General features: G+C 40.0%; 1 protein-coding gene across 6 annotated transcripts in view; it reads right to left on the reverse strand.

The window, feature by feature from the left end:
- Window positions 1-1460: 1460 nt before the first annotated feature.
- The window catches only part of slc16a3.S (solute carrier family 16 member 3 S homeolog), a 63006-nt gene continuing 46200 nt past the window's right edge, over window positions 1461-18266 (reverse strand). For 5 of the 6 annotated variants that reach the window (XM_018240525.2, XM_041577657.1, XM_018240524.2 and 2 more), the window contains 3 exons: window positions 14441-14584; window positions 3514-4284; window positions 1461-2382 (listed from right to left, as the gene is read on the reverse strand). In XM_018240525.2, coding sequence (XP_018096014.1) covers window positions 2102-2382; window positions 3514-4284; window positions 14441-14537 — 1149 coding nt within the window. In that variant the 5' untranslated portion in view covers window positions 14538-14584 and the 3' untranslated portion in view covers window positions 1461-2101. The remainder of the gene's footprint in view (window positions 2383-3513; window positions 4285-14440; window positions 14585-18266) is intronic. The other variant, NM_001087188.1, reaches the window with a different exon arrangement.

Raw genomic sequence — 18266 nt, forward strand, 5'->3', positions numbered from 1 at the left:
ATGCTTCACTCTTGTTATTAACACACAACAGTAAATGTATCTTGAAGTAAAACAGACTCCTGTGCTTATATCCTTTTAGTAGTTGAAGAAAAAGTCGCTCTAACAAATTTCCCCGATTTCCCTGAAAAATTTAAAATGGGTGTCCTACTGTAGTTAATTGCCATTTTTCATATGGAATTATAATACAGATCTTTTAGGGGTTTTTCCCCCAAAGACATAAACATCCTGTTTTTTGTTTTTTCTTCGCATGGTATCACTATGTTTCTTGAGAAACTGAAGGACAAGAACATATTAAGAATAACCCCAAACATCTGATGGATAGCAGCTTCAGTAAGTTACCTTATTAAATATACCTCCTGTCCACCTTAGTGCAGGCTTACTGGAAGGAAATTGTCTGCTACATTGAAGATAATTTAACATTTCCCAAAATCTGACTACAGCAGAATTCTTTTTGGGCCCAGTGGTAGATTTATTCCCACTGAATAAAACAAGGTATCTTGCTAGGATACTTTTGTACTATACTAAGAATTAAGAAACAAACTCTGATAAAGCTCAGGGTTGCCCAGATAAAACTGAGAAAGTATTGGTCTTGGTTAGCTATTCCTCCTCCTTAACAACATGTGGACATCCTATAGTTCCACAAATTACAAATAGCTGAAAGGTATGTTTTATGGTCATTCCCCCACCTATATTTATAAATTTTTTAAAGGGAATCAATTAAATTGCCAATATTTAGCAACACTACGGGGGAGATTTACTTAAGGGCAAAGTGGGCAAAGGCTGGCAACATTTCGCCAGAAATCCCTTCTGCAGGAACATCGTCCATTTTACCAATAGGTGTAAGCGAAAATTCGCTAGTGATAGTGACCTAGTGATAGTGACCGTCACTAGTGATCGTTTGCCCTCTATTGCAAGATGACTTTTCGTGTGAATTTTACTGAACGTTACCTCTTTAGCCAGAGTTAACTTCGTCACCTCAGACCAGTGGGCACTTCAAGGGTTAAGAGGACTAATGAATTTTCTCTAGATAGAAGCGATCTCTAGTGTAATTTCGCTTTGAAGCGCTCACACTGCTGAAGTAACGCTAGCGAAAAGTTGCCAGTGTTCGGCACCCAGGACACAATTTTGCATTTTTATTGAATTAGTGTAGTGGTAGTCCCCTTGCGAAGTGTGGCTAAGCGTTCGCTGATGAAAATTTGCCCATTAGTGAATCTACCAGGCAGTTTTAGCTGGGGGCGGCACACCACCACCCAACTTTGCTCCCACTTGTGCATTGTCACCGCTCTCCAAAATGGCCAAAGATGTTTCATGCCTGAAACCCAAAATATGCTGCTTGAATCCCCCCCCCCACACACAGAGGGTGCCCTGTCCTGAGCTTTTAGCCTAATCATACTGTATATTTCTCCCCTCCATCACCTAAATGGGAAAAATCTGAGCAAGAAGATCACCTACAACACAAATTTGAATATTGAAAAAAAACAAGATTTATCTCATTTAACAACTTTTCAGTTCAATGCCAAATAAAACCCTTAAATCATAATTAACAATCTCCATAAATAACACACTGACTAGGGGGGACCCCACACATACACATGTAACAGTTAGGATTGCGTTAATGAAAACACCGTGCATTAGGTTTAGCTCAAACTTTTTAGCTAATCTTTAGTCCTCTCTGAAATGGATGTATAAGTCCTGTTCGTTTCATGCAGAGTTGGTTGTACTTGAGTTCTCTCCAAAAATAAAAGCTAAAATGGTTTACACCCCCCTCCCCAGATTTACAGAGAAGCATCACTAAATACAGCCAACTTGCTTCGTCTGACCTTTGATTCTTACTGGATTATGTACTAAAATATGCAAATCAAATAGCAGCCAGTCACCATTTTATATCAATCTAGTGCAGATAAAATGACAGCAATCAGCTCAATGGCTGTCATAGGTTAATAGACTATGCCAACTGTTTTACCCCCCCCCCAAATGTTACTATGCAACTCAGTGTTTCTTTCAACAATAAAAGTCAATGTTCAGGTCCAGTTAAACAGTCCATGATGATTGGCACAGTCCTAAACCTTCTAGCCCAAGAATATCCTAAAGCTCAGAGTGTTCAAACACTGGTCTCAGGACTAGTCACAACTTCTCCATTCTGCTCCTTTTCATCCTTCAAGAAATGCTCCACTTCTGCAGAACCCACTTTGGAATTTTCTGGAGCTGTGCCATCAAGTTTAAGTTCTTCTATTTCTGCATTGTCTTTATGATGCGGTTTCTCTACAGTTTTCTTAATGCAGAAGAAGTTTCCACTAGTGAGAACCAAAGCAGATAATACGACTTCGACACCAGCAACAATGAATATAAACATGTACTTCCCAGTTGCATCCAATATTTTCCCTGCAAGAGAAAGTTTATTACCAAATGTGCATAAACATTGGGGAAAAAAAAACTGTAAAAGGGAATAAGGATTTTAACTAGACCCAAACAAACAAAAACGTTTTGTCTATTTAATGGAATAAGCCAACCAAAGCTACTTGTACGGGACTTAAGCTGGCCATAGGCATACGTGTGTGGAGTGCCCTGACATTTTTCGTGCCATGGCAATCAGTCGTTCAGTCGATCGAACAGGTTAGAAAATTTATGTCGGCTGCCAATAATATCTCTGCATGTATTGTCAACCTGCCGATTTTTAGTTGGAGACTGTCACAAGTTTTTATCGGACATAAACTTTCGTACGATTGCTGTCAGGACAGAACATCGTCTGATCTGTTCTTTTTACTACTTTATTTAAACTGAAGGTTAGTGGCAGATCGGGAGATGGGGACGTCCGTTTGTTCATCCGATATTGCAGGTAAACCTGCATGTCTATGGCCACCTTTAGAGGTTTCCCGAATTAAGTGGTCTGAGATCTGACATGGCATGCCGTGAATGCAAGAAACAGGCCCAGGAGGCGAATATTGACAAAGTTGTATCTTCAGAAGGCCACTGTTTTAAGGACTCACACTAAATTTAGATATGATTTGCATAGGTTGAATGATGTACTAAAACTCTTTATAGCAAAGGGAAACTTCCCAATCCCTTTATTATACAGTATGGGCCAGATTTATCAAGGGTCGAAGTGAAAATCTGAAGTAAAAAAAATTCGAATTTTGTGGTATTTTTGTGTACATCAACTAGGGAACAGTCCAAATTCAATTAGAATTTGAAAAAAATGTGAAAATTCGAATATTGAAATTTATCATATACGGTCTCTTTAAAACTTCGACTATTCGCCATCTAAAACCTGGATACATTAATTTACCTGTATAGTTTCACACACACAGTTCGATTGACAGGCTTAGTGTTTGCCTGCGAGGGACTACAGAGAGAGCTCGGTGAAAATGTATATATTTATGTATTTTGTTACCCATCTCCCTACAGGCAGGCATACAGGCCACAATCTGCATAATGTGCACCTATTAAGGACATTTTACAAGTAATATGCTTAAAGCAAGTTTGCTAAAAATAAATAAATAGAAGAAATGTTACCTGCTGATGGTGGTCCAACAAGCACTGCACAAGCTTCTGCTAAAAGCACCAGCCCAATAGCACTGCAAAATTTATGTGTACCAACAATTGCCATCAGTACTTCAAATTGCAGAGCACCAACCATTCCATAGGAAATTCCAAAGAAGATGCAAAAGACAGCCAATCCACCAAAGGAATCTGCCATGGAGCCCATCAGATCAGTGAATCCATTAAAGATCATAGAAAATCCAAATAAGTAGACAGCGTATGGTCTAACCCATTTCAGCCCTGTAATTACTCCACATGTGGGTCGTGCAAAGATATCAGCGAATCCAAGAATGGTGAGGAGAAAAGCTGCCTTTGTGTCTGGGACACCAATGTCTTTTGCATAACTTACAACAAACACAGGTGGTACGAATATCCCAAGAACCATTATGGAAGCAGCCACAGTGTAGATAAGAAACCCTCGATCTTTGAAGACACTGAAATCAAGAAGCTTTTTCTTTGGTTTTGTTTCCTTGGTCTCCTTCACAACTTCTATTGCTTTCTTTGGAGGTTTGAGTGGTCTCATCAGAGCCCCACAAGCACAGCAGTTGAGGAGCAGTCCACCCAGAATAAGAAAGCCTCCTCGCCAGCCAAACTTATACTGAAGAATTTGCCCCAGAGGAGACAGGGCACAGAGAAACACAGGGCTTCCTGCAGCAGCCAGTCCATTTGCCAGTGGGCGGCGCTTATCAAAATATCGGTTCAGCATAATCAGAGAAGGCTGGAAATTGAGGGCAAGGCCCAAACCTGAAGAATATTGAAATTGGAAGAATACTATTAAGCACATTTCCTTTTCAATAAGGTCATTAACATGTACCATAAACAGTACGATCTAAAGAAAAAGGAATCTCATCATCATCATCATCATCAATCCCTGCACTGGCTTCGGTTACCTTTCAGAATCAAATTCAAATTAATGACACTGACTTTCAAAGTACTTCATAACTCTGCCCCACCCTACATCTCTGAACTCATCTCTATACACTCACTCAACCACTTACTACGCTCCTCTACTTACCTGCTACTCAACTCTTCTCTCATTACCTCCTCACATGCTCGCTTTCAAGACTTTGCAAGAGCTGCACCCCTCCTCTGGAACTCTCTCCCACGGTCCGTCCGACTTTCTTCCAACCTTTCTGCTTTCAAGAAATCTCTTAAAACGCACTTCTTTCGAGAAGCCTACCCTCACTCTGCTTAACTACCAAACGCAACACCACATACAATACCACATTTCTCACCCACTTAATTCGATCTTGCCCACTGCCACACCTTGTGTATTACTCCCTTCCCTTTTGAGTGTATGCCTATTCATAGGGCCTTCCTCACCTTTTTGTACCTGTATTGATTGTGATGTATGTAACTCCATATGTTCTATGTATTTAATTCATGTGATTTAGTTCACATTTACTTTACAGTGCTACGTAATATGTTGGCGCTATATAAATACATATTAATAATAATAATAATAATAATCATATCATTCTATACTGTTAACCTTTTAAATGCCACAGATCGTAGAATCTACGTTCTGTGGCAAAGGTACTTGAAATGCCACAGAACGTAGATTCTACGTTCTGCAGCATTTCCTGGTTCTCGAGCGGAGGAGCGGCTGTTAGAGCCGCTCGCTCCGTTCCTGCTCGATCCCCTGCCCCTAGGCAACGAGCAGAGCAGGGGATCGAGTGGCCCCTGGGGCGCGATCGCCCAGGGGCCCAAAAACAGCAGCAGGCACGTGTTACTTACGTGTCCTGCTGCTGCAGCCTACACCGGATCGACGATCTCCGCCCCCACAGCACACAGACAGGAACCACGAGGCAGATGTCTTCCAGGGGCTCTTCCTGATCGCCTGCAACAGTCTTCAGCGATTTTTTCAGGTTAGTGCAACAATTACACACACAAACACACCAACACACACTTATTACAGTAATACACACTTAGATTCAGACTTACACACACTTACACATACATTTTTGGGGATTGGGGGGGTCACTTACACTCACTGCACTTACACACACGTGCACACGCACACACGCGCACATAACATGTAATTTACCATTTGTACACACGCACACGCACATACATGGCATTGTGGCTTTTTTTTTTTTTTCTTATCGCATCGTTTCTTTTTTGGCTGAAAAAATGTTTTATTGCCATTACGCATAGCGTATTCGCTAACCGTACTGTGCAATACCTTTTGTATGTTATTTCGGTGATTATATTGCAATTTTGGGTATTTTGGTGCATTTTTAGCCATTTTATTGAATTTTTAGCCATTTTATTGCATTTTCAGCTCTGCATATATTGTGTTCACTTTTTTCTAGCCGTATAACCTGTTTGGCCCATCTAAAATATTCAAACTGTGATTCTGACGGCCGATAACACTAGTCTGGAAAAAAACATTGATTTTTGTGGTTTTATTGGATTTTTTTGCATTTCACCCTTTACTGCCTTATTTTGTTTTGCCTTGTAAATTTTATCTACTATATATCCATTTGGGGGTCTCTGTGCGCCACATAGTTTGGTATATCTATGCATATTGGGCATCAAAGTGTTCAGTAGACCTCTGGCGGTCATATTTAGGATGTTTTATGCTGATACGTTACGAAATGTGGGGCATATAATGGGGTAAAATGCAATCTTTCTGACAATTTTCAGAAATTTGATAAAAACCGTTATGTTCAGCATTGCTTTGCAGTTTGGCAGTTTGCAGTAGAAACACTTATTTACCCATATTGGATTCGTCAGAATGTGTACTTTCTGAAAATATATGGTTTTCTGGGGTCTCTGTACTGTTAGGTGGTCTAATGTCGCATATTACACACACCAGGTGCTTATATTGCAGCAGCCAGCGCGTCAGCCGTGAAAATGTATATACACTATTGTCATTTGGTGGTCTCTGTGCGCCGCATAGTTTGGTATATCTATGCATATTGGGCATCAAAGTGTTCAGTAGACCCCTAGCGTTCATATTTAGGATGTTTTATGCTGATAAGTTACGAAATGTGGGGCATATAATGGGGTAAAATTCAAGCTTTGTGACGATTTTCAGAAATTTGATAAAAACCGTTATGTTCAGCATTGATTTGCAGTCTGGCAGTTTGCAGTAGAAACACTTATTTACCCATATTGGATTCGTCAGAATGTGTACTTTCTGAAAATATATGGTTTTCTGGGGTCTCTGTACTTTTAGGGGGGTCTAATGTCGCATAATACACACACCAGGTGCTCATATTGCAGCAGCCAGCGCGTCAGCCGTGAAAATGTATATACACTATTGTCATTTTATGGGTCTCTGTGCGCCACATAGTTTAGTATATCTATGCATATTGGGCATCAAAGTGTTCAGTAGACCCCTGGCTTTCATATTTAGGATGTTTTATGCTGATACGTTACGAAATGTGTGGCATATAATGGGGTAAAATTCAAGCTTTCTGACAATTTTCAGAAATTTGATAAAAACCGTTATGTTCAGCATTGCTTTGCAGTTTGGCAGTTTGCAGTAGAAACACTTATTTACCCATATTGGATTCGTCAGAATGTGTACTTTCTGAAAATATATGGTTTTCTGGGGTCTCTGTACTGTTAGGGGGGTCTAATGTTGCATAATACACACACCAGGTGCTTATATTGCAGCTGCCAGTGCGTCAGCCGTGAAAATGTATATACACTATTGTCATTTGGGGGTCTCTGTGCGCCACATAGTTTGGTATATCTATGCATACTGGGCATCAAAGTGTTCAGTAGACCCCTGGCGTTCATATTTAGGATGTTTTATGCTGATAAGTTACGAAATGTGGGGCATATAATGGGGTAAAATTCAAGCTTTGTGACGATTTTCAGAAATTTGATAAAAACCGTTACGTTCAGCATTGCTTTGCAGTTTGGCAGTTTGCAGTAGGAACACATATTTACCCATATTGGATTCGTCAGAATGTGTACTTTCTGAAAATATATGGTTTTCTGGGGTCTCTGTACTGTTAGGGGGGGTCTAATGTCGCATATTACACACACCAGGTGCTCATATTGCAGCAGCCAGCGCGCGTCAGCCGTGAAAATGTATATACACTATTGTCATTTGGGGGTCTCTGTGCGCCACATAGTTTGGTATATCTATGCATATTGGGCATCAAAGTGTTTAGTAGACCCCTGGCGTTCATATTTAGGATGTTTTATGCGGATAAGTTACGAAATGTGGGGCATATAATGGGGTAAAATTCAAGCTTTGTGACAATTTTCAGAAATTTGATAAAAACAGTTATGTTCAGCATTGCTTTGCAGTTTGGCAGTTTGCAGTAGAAACACTTATTTACCCATATTGGATTCGTCAGAATGTGTACTTTCTGAAAATATATGGTTTTCTGGGGTCTCTGTACTGTTAGGTGGTCTAATGTCGCATAATACACACACCGAGTGGTTATATTGCAGTAGCCAGCGCGTCAGCCGTGAAAATGTCTATACATACTGTCATTTGGGGGTCTCTGTGCGCCACATAGTTTGGTATATCTATGCATATTGGGCATCAAACTGTTTAGTAGACCCCTATGTTTATATTTAGGATGCTTTATGCTGGTAATGATACATGGACAATACGATGCTGGAAAGTTGAAGCTTTGAGGCAATTTCCAGATATTTCACCAAAACCGCCAAATTTGGCAAAGCCTTGCGACTCAGTAGTTTGGAGCAGAAAGGCATGGGTACCCATTTTAGATTCCGTAGAATGTGTACTTTCCAAAAATATATGGGTTTGGGGGGTAAACATATATTTCTGTGTTTTTACCCCGCAAAAATGCAGTCAATGTGTTGATTTTTCATTAGCTGAAGTTACCCACAGCAGAATTTGTATGTGCTAACTTCATTTTGGGGCCTCTAAATGCCAGATACTTTGGTAAACTTATGAACAATGGCCACCAAAATGTTCAGAGGAACCCTGGCAATCATATTTAGGGTGCTTTTTCTTAGTACGTAATGACACATGGGTGATATGGTGCTGGGAAGTTGAAACTTTGAGGCAATTTTCAGATATTTCACCAAAAGCGGCAACTTTGGGAAAGCCTTGCAACTCGGTAGTTTGGAGCAATAAGGCATGGGTACCCATTTTAGATTCTGTAGAATGTGTACTTTCCAAAAATGTATGGGTTTGGGGGGTAAACATATATTTCTGTGTTTTTACCCCACAAAAATGCAGTCAATGTGTTGATCTTTCATTAGCTGAAGTTACCCACAGGACTATTTGTATGCGCTAACTTAATTTTGGGGCCTCTAAATGCCACATACTTTGGTAAACCTATGAACAATGGCCACCAAACTGTTCGGAGGAACCCTGGCAATCATATTTAGGGTGCTTTTTCTTGGTGCATAACGATACATGGGTGATATGGTGCTGAGAAGTTGAAGCTTTGAGGCAATTTTCAGATATTTCACCAAAACCGACAATTGTGGGAAAGCCTTGCGACTCAGTAGTTTGGAGCAGAAAGGCATGGGTACCCATTTTAGATTCTGTAGAATGTGTACTTTCCAAAAATATATGGGTTTTGGGGGGTAAACATATATTTCTGTGTTTTTACCCCACAAAAATGCAGTCAATGTGTTGATTTTTCATTAGCTGAAGTTACCCACGGGACTGTTTGTATGCGCTAACTTCATTTTGGGGCCTCTAAATGCCAGATACTTTGGTAAACTTATGAACAATGGCCACCAAAATGTTCAGAGGAACCCTGGCAATCATATTTAGGGTGCTTTTTCTTAGTACGTAATGACACATGGGTGATATGGTACTGGGAAGTTGAAGCTTTGAGGCAATTTTCAGATATTTCACCAAAACCGACAACTTTGGGAAAGCCTGGCGACTCAGTAGTTTGGAGCAATAAGGCATGGGTACCCATTTTAGATTCTGTAGAATGTGTACTTTCCAAAAATGTATGGGTTTGGGGGGTAAACATATATTTCTGTGTTTTTACCCCACAAAAATGCAGTCAATGTGTTGATCTTTCATTAGCTGAAGTTACCCACAGGACTATTTGTATGCACTAACTTCATTTTGGGGCCTCTAAATGCCAGATACTTTGGTAAACCTATGAACAATGGCCACCAAACTGTTCGGAGGAACCCTGGCAATCATATTTAGGGTGCTTTTTCTTGGTGCATAACGATACATGGGTGATATGGTGCTGAGAAGTTGAAGCTTTGAGGCAATTTTCAGATATTTCACCAAAACCGACAATTGTGGCAAAGCCTTGCGACTCAGTAGTTTGGAGCAGAAAGACATGGGTACCCATTTTAGATTCTGTAGAATGTGTACTTTCCAAAACTATATGGGTTTTGGGGGGGTAAACATATATTTCTGTGTTTTTACCCCACAAAAATGCAGTCAATGTGTTGATTTTTCATTAGCTGAAGTTACCCACGGGACTGTTTGTATGCGCTAACTTCATTTTGGGGCCTCTAAATGCCAGATACTTTGGTAAACTTATGAACAATGGCCACCAAATTGTTTGGAGGAACCCTGGCAATCATATTTAGGGTGCTTTTTCTTGGTGCGTAACGATACATGGGCGATATGGTGCTGGGAAGTTGAAGGTTTGAGGCAATTTTCAGATATTTCACCAAAACCGACAATTTTGGGAAAGCCTTGCGACTCAGTAGTTTGGAGCAGAAAGGCATGGGTACCCATTTTAGATTCAGTAGAATGTGTACTTTCCAAAAATATATGGGTTTGGGGGTAAACATATATTTCTGTGTTTTTACCCCACAAAAATGCAGTCAATGTGTTGATTTTTCATTAGCTGAAGTTACCCACGGGACTGTTTGTATGCGCTAACTTCATTTTGGGGCCTCTAAATGCCAGATACTTTGGTAAACTTATGAACAATGGCCACCAAAATGTTCAGAGGAACCCTGGCAATCATATTTAGGGTGCTTTTTCTTAGTACGTAATGACACATGGGTGATATGGTACTGGGAAGTTGAAGCTTTGAGGCAATTTTCAGATATTTCACCAAAACCGACAACTTTGGGAAAGCCTGGCGACTCAGTAGTTTGGAGCAATAAGGCATGGGTACCCATTTTAGATTCTGTAGAATGTGTACTTTCCAAAAATGTATGGGTTTTGGGGGTAAACATATATTTCTGTGTTTTTACCCCACAAAAATGCAGTCAATGTGTTGATCTTTCATTATCTGAAGTTACCCACAGGACTATTTGTATGCACTAACTTCATTTTGGGGCCTCTAAATGCCAGATACTTTGGTAAACCTATGAACAATGGCCAGCAAACTGTTCGGAGGAACCCTGGCAATCATATTTAGGGTGCTTTTTCTTGGTGCATAACGATACATGGGTGATATGGTGCTGAGAAGTTGAAGCTTTGAGGCAATTTTCAGATATTTCACCAAAACCGACAATTGTGGCAAAGCCTTGCGACTCAGTAGTTTGGAGCAGAAAGACATGGGTACCCATTTTAGATTCTGTAGAATGTGTACTTTCCAAAACTATATGGGTTTTGGGGGGGTAAACATATATTTCTGTGTTTTTACCCCACAAAAATGCAGTCAATGTGTTGATTTTTCATTAGCTGAAGTTACCCACGGGACTGTTTGTATGCGCTAACTTCATTTTGGGGCCTCTAAATGCCAGATACTTTGGTAAACTTATGAACAATGGCCACCAAATTGTTTGGAGGAACCCTGGCAATCATATTTAGGGTGCTTTTTCTTGGTGCGTAACGATACATGGGCGATATGGTGCTGGGAAGTTGAAGGTTTGAGGCAATTTTCAGATATTTCACCAAAACCGACAATTTTGGGAAAGCCTTGCGACTCAGTAGTTTGGAGCAGAAAGGCATGGGTACCCATTTTAGATTCAGTAGAATGTGTACTTTCCAAAAATATATGGGTTTGGGGGGTAAACATATATTTCTGTGTTTTTACCCCACAAAAATGCAGTCAATGTGTTGATTTTTCATTAGATGAAGTTACCCACAGGACTATTTGTATGCGCTAACTTCATTTTGAGGCCTCTAAATGCCAGATACTTTGGTAAACCTATGAACAATGGCCACCAAATTGTTTGGAGGAACCCTGGCAATCATATTTAGGGTGCTTTTTCTTGGTGCGTAACGATACATGGGTGATATGGTGCTGGGAAGTTGAAGCTTTGAGGCAATTTTCAGATATTTCACCAAAACCGACAATTTTGGGAAAGCCTTGCGACTCAGTAGTTTGGAGCAGAAAGGCATGGGTACCCATTTTAGATTCGGTAGAATGTGTACTTTCCAAAAATATATGGGTTTTGGGGGTAAACATATATTTCTGTGTTTTTACCCCACAAAAATGCAGTCAATGTGTTGATCTTTCATTAGCTGAAGTTACCCACGGGACTGTTTGTATGCGCTAACTTCATTTTGGGGCCTCTAAATGCCAGATACTTTGGTAAACTTATGAACAATGACCACCAAAATGTTAAGAGGAACCCTGGCAATCATATTTAGGGTGCTTTTTCTTAGTACGTAATGATACATGGGCGATATGGTGCTGGGAAGTTGAAGGTTTGAGGCAATTTTCAGATATTTCACCAAAACCGACAATTTTGGGAAAGCCTTGCGACTCAGTAGTTTGGAGCAGAAAGGCATGGGTACCCATTTTAGATTCAGTAGAATGTGTACTTTCCAAAAATATATGGGTTTGGGGGGTAAACATATATTTCTGTGTTTTTACCCCACAAAAAATGCAGTCAATGTGTTGATTTCTCAGTAGCTGAAGTAAAGTCCTGATCAATTTGGATGTGCTAACTTCATATTGGTGTCTCTAAATGCCAGATACTTTGGTAAACCTATGCATAATGGGTATCAAACTGTTCAGTGGACCCCTGGCAATCATATTTCAGGTGCTTTTTCTTGGTACCTAATATAGTTTGGGATATGCGGAGCAGCAAAATAAAACCTTTGAAATGATTTTTCAGAATTTTGAATTTTTTTGGAAAAACCGCTATTTTCAGACAAGCTTTTATGTTTGGTAGTTGGGAGTAGAGAGACATAGTTACCCATTTTGTAATCGGCAGAATGTGTACTTTTCAAAAATGTATGGTTTTCTGGGGTAAACCTACGGTTTCAGGATTTTTTGCCTTGGAATCTAAAGCATGCCGTTTTCTGCCTTAGTGCTTTCAAAATTCGGTAATATACTGCCGGGAGTTTTTGCTGTACAGAAATCCTAAATCTCCCTAAAACTATACATATCTGGTATTGGCACGTTCGAGAGACATTAGGCTTTCCAAATCAGTTGGATTTTCATCCCTAAAATGAAATATTTTTCTGGTATAAATTGATATACGATGAAAAATGGTAATTTTTCATTTTCTTTTGGTATTTAGCACTATAAATTTTTTTGCACAGGTGGAAATACATGAAAACTCAGGCAGATTTAGAAAGCTCAGTTTCTACCGAAAAAAACAATGTATAGTTTTCCTAGGTAAACTATAGGTTTCGCCTCAGAAAATGCCACTAAAGTGAGAGAGCACAAAATGTTTCAAAAACGGCTGGCATTTCGCGTAACCAAAATGTGAAATTCTGCTGGCACTTAAAGGGTTAATTACAAGAACATGAAATGGACTCAATGACTTTCCCTTTGCACTTTAAGTGGAGAATGTTATTGGCAACCACTGTTTTTACACGATAACTTTTCCCAGTTTAGTTTAGAAAGTGGTTTAAATGGTACACCAGATGCAATTGGCATACTCTTAAAATACTTTGATTATATCAAGCTTTCTTTCAATCCAAAAGTACCATACCAGAAGAAGTATTTGTAACTCAAATATTTCCTCTTAATTGTTGTATGGTGCCATGCTCAGAAAATGCATAATTTTACTACTGAAACACTGTTTTGGGATTGTCATTGTATGTAAAGCAATCAGTTACTCCTTTTCTTTTTTGCTGCTTTCCAACAGTGTTTGATGGGACAGACACTTGTTTCAGGACCTATGAATACCACAATTATTTTTTAATTCCAACTAAATAAAGTCACATAAGGTGGTATTTAGCACTTTTGCATTTCCATATTGAGGGAACAAAGTGGAACAGTAATGGCTTAATATAATTTGAATTTTTTTTAAATTTTATTTCACACCTCTAAATTGCAGTGTAGAAGCTTCATTAAAATATTAATGGTTGTTAGCAGCCTATTGCCTGTGTACAACTACTTGTTTAATTTTCATCCCTTGAACAAGAGGTGTAAAAGGACTAGTTCTAAAGTAAAACATGCATGGAAACTCTGCACAATTAACTAATGAAACAGAGATACAGCAGGTTTATTATTATTGTTTTAGAATAGTATATAGATAGTATTAGAATAATTCATATTGGTTGTGCTCTTCTGGATTTTTCTGTTATTATGGTTACTTTAGGTAATATTTGTTTAGTTAAAATTCCCCTCATTAAAAACAAGTTTCAAACTAGCAGCACCAACCATTTGCTACATGAGCAGAGAATTTCACTTAAGAGCTTAAAGGAACAAAAACATTAAAAAATGAAAGTGTTTTAAAGTAATGAAAATATCATGTACTGTTGCTCTGCACTGGTAAAACTGATCTGTTTGCTTCAGAAATACCACTATAGTTCATGTAAACAAGCTGCTGTGTAGCAATGGCGGAAATTGAAAAAAGGCTATATGGCACAGATTAAATAGTGGATAACAAGAGAACATCATTATGCTGTGTAACCTGAGCCTTTTCTCCTTTGAATGGCTGCCCCCATTGCTACACAGCAGCTTATTTATGGAAACAATTGTTAAATCTGAAGTTCTAATTCGAATAACCACAATTCTAAAGATTTGTTTAAGAAACTTAGGCAGCTTATAATTAGTATGGGGTAGTTTATAGAAAAAGTATCCAACAATATACATATTTGTATGTGACTCACCTGTTATGACCCCAGCAGTGAGGTAAATTGTGATAATACTTGTGCAAAAAGAAGCAGCCACCATTCCAAAAGAAGCAAAGAGACCACCAACAATCATTACTGGGCGACAGCCAAAGCGATTCACACAGATGCTGCAAATTGGGCCTGTATAGTAAATAAAAAAATAATCTGAATTCATATACAAATAAGTCAAATAGAAAGCCCTTTATTGTGCTACAGCATTCTGGTCAGTATCCTAGTCTCTCTGCCCCAATCAACAGATACACTTTAGGTTTATGGGTGAAAGTATACCTATGCCATTCATTTATACTATGCAAAGTGCTTTTGTGATACTAAGTTAAATAATAAATAAATACTAGCTAGCTAATGCAATGTATTTGCTATTGCTATTTATTCTTCCCCCAGCCCACCCCAATTCTGCCTCTGGTTCCCAACCCCCTCCCCATGACTTATTGCCTGTTCCCATCAATCCTGCCCTCTGTCAGCACCCAGTTAGGCTTCTGCAGAAGTGTGTTAACTCTAGTTGTGGTCATCATAGTTTCCTACCTTGCCTGTGCCAACCCTGCCCACAGTTTCCTACCTTGCCTGTGTCACCCCTGCCCAGACCCTAGCTATAAGATTTGTGTCCCTATCCATTTTGCCAGTTAAAGGGGTTGTTCACCTTCAAACATTTTTCAGTTCAGTTGGTTTCAGATTGTTCACCAGAAATAAAGACTTTCCAATTACATTCTATTTTCAGTTTGTGACCATTTTTCTATATTGAAGTGTAAATTTTCATATTCTAAAGTAGCTCTGGGAGAAAGGGTCACAGATCCTTAACTGTTCTAAATTGATACATTTGTTATCTTTGGCCCTGCTGAGCAGAATCTTTGGATTTAATTAAAGGCAGCTGTTAGAAATGATGAAATAGTTGCTAATGTTCCACAGATGCTGCTGCGAAATAGTTACATAGTTAAATTGGGTTGAAAAAAGACAAAGTCCATCAAGTTCAACCCCTCCAAATGAAAACCCAGCATCCATACACACACCCCTCCCTACTTTTAATTAAATTCTTCTTACCAGGGACCTATAAAAAGAGGCATAATTATGTTTTCATCCCTTGAGTTAATGCCCTTTTTTATGCAAGACAGAACTATATTTGCTTTAGTAGCCACAGAATGACACTGCCCAGAATTAGACAACGTTTTATCTACAAAGACCCCTAGATCCTTCTCATTTAAGGAAACTCCCAACACACTGCCATTTAGTGTATAACTTGCATTTATATTATTTTTGCCAAAGTGCATAACCTTGCATTTATCAACATTGAACCTCATTTTCCAGTTTGCTGCCCATTTTTCCAATTTAGACAAATCACTCTGCAAAGTGGCAGCATCCTGCATGGAATATAGCTATAGTTCTGCACAATTTAGTATCATCTGCAAAAATAGAAACAGTACTTTCAATGCCCACCTCCAGGTCATTAATAAACAAGTTGAAAAGCAAGGGACCCAGTACAGAGCCTGCGGTACTCCACTAACAACACTGGTCCAATCAAAAATGTTCCATCTACCAACACTCTTTGTAGTCTATCTTTTAGCCAGTTCTCTGTCCAGGTACAAATACTATGTTCCAAGCCAACATTCCTTAATTTAACCAGTAACCTTTTGTGTGGCACTGTATCAAATGCTTTAGCAAAGTCTAAGTAAATCACATCCACTGCCATCCCAGAATTGAGGTCTCTACTTACCTTCTCATAAAAAGAAATTAAGTAAGTCTGGCAAGATCTATTAAACATAAAACCATGCTGCCACAAACTCATAGTATTATGATTTGCTATAAAGTCCAGTATCTTATCCTTTATTAACCCTTCAAAAAGCTTTTCTACCACTGACGTTAGACTAACTGGCCTATAGTTTTGAGGCTGAGAACGGGATCCTTTTTTGAATAGAGGCACCACATTAGCAATTCGCCAGTCTCTCAGCACTATGCCAGATCTCAATGAATCCTGAAAAATTAAGTAAAGAGGTTTGGCAATCACAGAGCTAAGCTCGCTAATTACCCTGGGATGGATACCATCTGGCCCCGGACTTGTGTTAATTTTAACATGTTCTAGTCTCTTTTGAATTTCTTCATGTGTGAACCATGCATCATTAGTTGTATTACTAGAATTGGTACTATTAAGAAGGAAACCTTCACTTACTGGTTCCTCATTTGTGTAGACAGATGAAAAATATGAGTTCAGAATATGTGCTTTCCTGGCCACTCCAAATCAGCATTACAACCGGGAGCTCCTCCCATCCCTGCCCATAGACCAGAACGTCCCTCCCTCTCAAAATCTTTAATACCAACCCAGGAGACCACCTAACTTGTCTTTTTTCTTTCTGTCCTTGCTGACCGGAGGTTTCCTCTTAGTTGGTTAGATCTCCTGGGCAGTTGTAAACTTCCTTAGGCGAAATGGGCATGAGTGCTTTGTCTTCCTCCCTTCCTTGTTAAGGCTGGGACAGATAAGTGAGAACAGAGGTTATCCTTCCTAAAGGGTTTTTTTTCTCTGTATTCTTACGAGGCCATTTCATGGAGGTGACCCTTTTAGGTAGCCTGTGACATTAGGAGTCCTTATTTCTCATTTCAGGGGGAAGCCTTTTTTCCCAATGCAAGAAAACAAGGAGTTGCCTGGGATTACCACCCTCTCTCCCCCCTCATTCTCCCATGCTCGTCCCCTGTACTGGTGTCTGTGCAAGTCTCTTTTAGCTCATCCAGGGGCCTCTTAATCCTTCTGGCAATTCTTCCAGGACCCATGCGCTGCAGAGACATACTGTTCCCCTGTCCAGCTGAGAGAGATGCGGTGCTGCTGCTCTCTCCACTTCGGTTCGGCGGCCATCTTTCTTTCTGGCAGACAGTGTCTGTAGTGGGGTGGTGGCAGCCATCTTGGTTGAGGGCAAGCAGCGAAGGTTATATCAGTGTGCAGGCGGCGGCCATTTTGTTTATGGGCAAAAATCTTCTGATTTTCTCCTTCCGGTTTCCAGCTTCGCGGGCCTTTTAAGCCAGCGTTTACTCTGCGTTTGTGCTGTCAGTTCTCTCTACTACAAGTCCCATAAGGTTCAAGTCTCTTTTCTTTCGTGCCACAGTACAGGTAAGAGGATCAGGGGGAAGTCTCTGCATAGCACAGTTCGTTCGGGTCTCCTTTTAGCCTTCTGTTTTACCTTGTGTTTTCCTTATAGGCCCTTCTGCAGAGTTTCCTCTTCATTATGGACTCCTCAGCCTCAGGTGCCTCTGCCCTCCAAGCTAGGTAGGTCCCTCCATTTTTATTTTTTATTTTCTCTCTCTCTCTCTCCTTGTTCTCATCAAGGGTTTTGTCTCCTGCAGCTTGCCTGAAGATGTCAAGGCTCCTCACCTGGCTTCCCTGGAATGCATGGGTTGCTTTAGCCCTCCTCTAGAAGGCAAAAATTTTTGCAAATACTGCTGGAGGGATTTTTGCAGTTCGGCTTCTCCTTTTCCTACCATGGCCCCTGAAAATGCGGAGGAAAGTCAATGTTTAGCTTCTAAAGCTGGGAATGCTGGGACTTCAGCAGAGGATTCTTCAGAGTCCAACAAGATTCCTTGTTGGACTCTGAGGAGGAAGCAGATGGTTCCCAGGATACTTTTGACCTTGCCTTGGTCGCTCCGCTCATAAAACCGGTTAAGCAAACCTTGGGGGTGGAAGAAGAGGTGTCAGGTTCTACTACTCGAAAAGTTTTGCCTTCTTCTTCTTCAAACAGACATGTCTTTCCCCTCTTTCAAGAAGTTTCTGACCTCATCAGAGTCGAATGGCAGAAGGCGGCTAAAAAGGTGTCTTTTGTGTCTCAGG

The sequence above is a fragment of the Xenopus laevis genome, chromosome 9_10S (assembly GCF_017654675.1).
Source record: "Xenopus laevis strain J_2021 chromosome 9_10S, Xenopus_laevis_v10.1, whole genome shotgun sequence".
NCBI lineage: Eukaryota > Metazoa > Chordata > Amphibia > Anura > Pipidae > Xenopus > Xenopus laevis.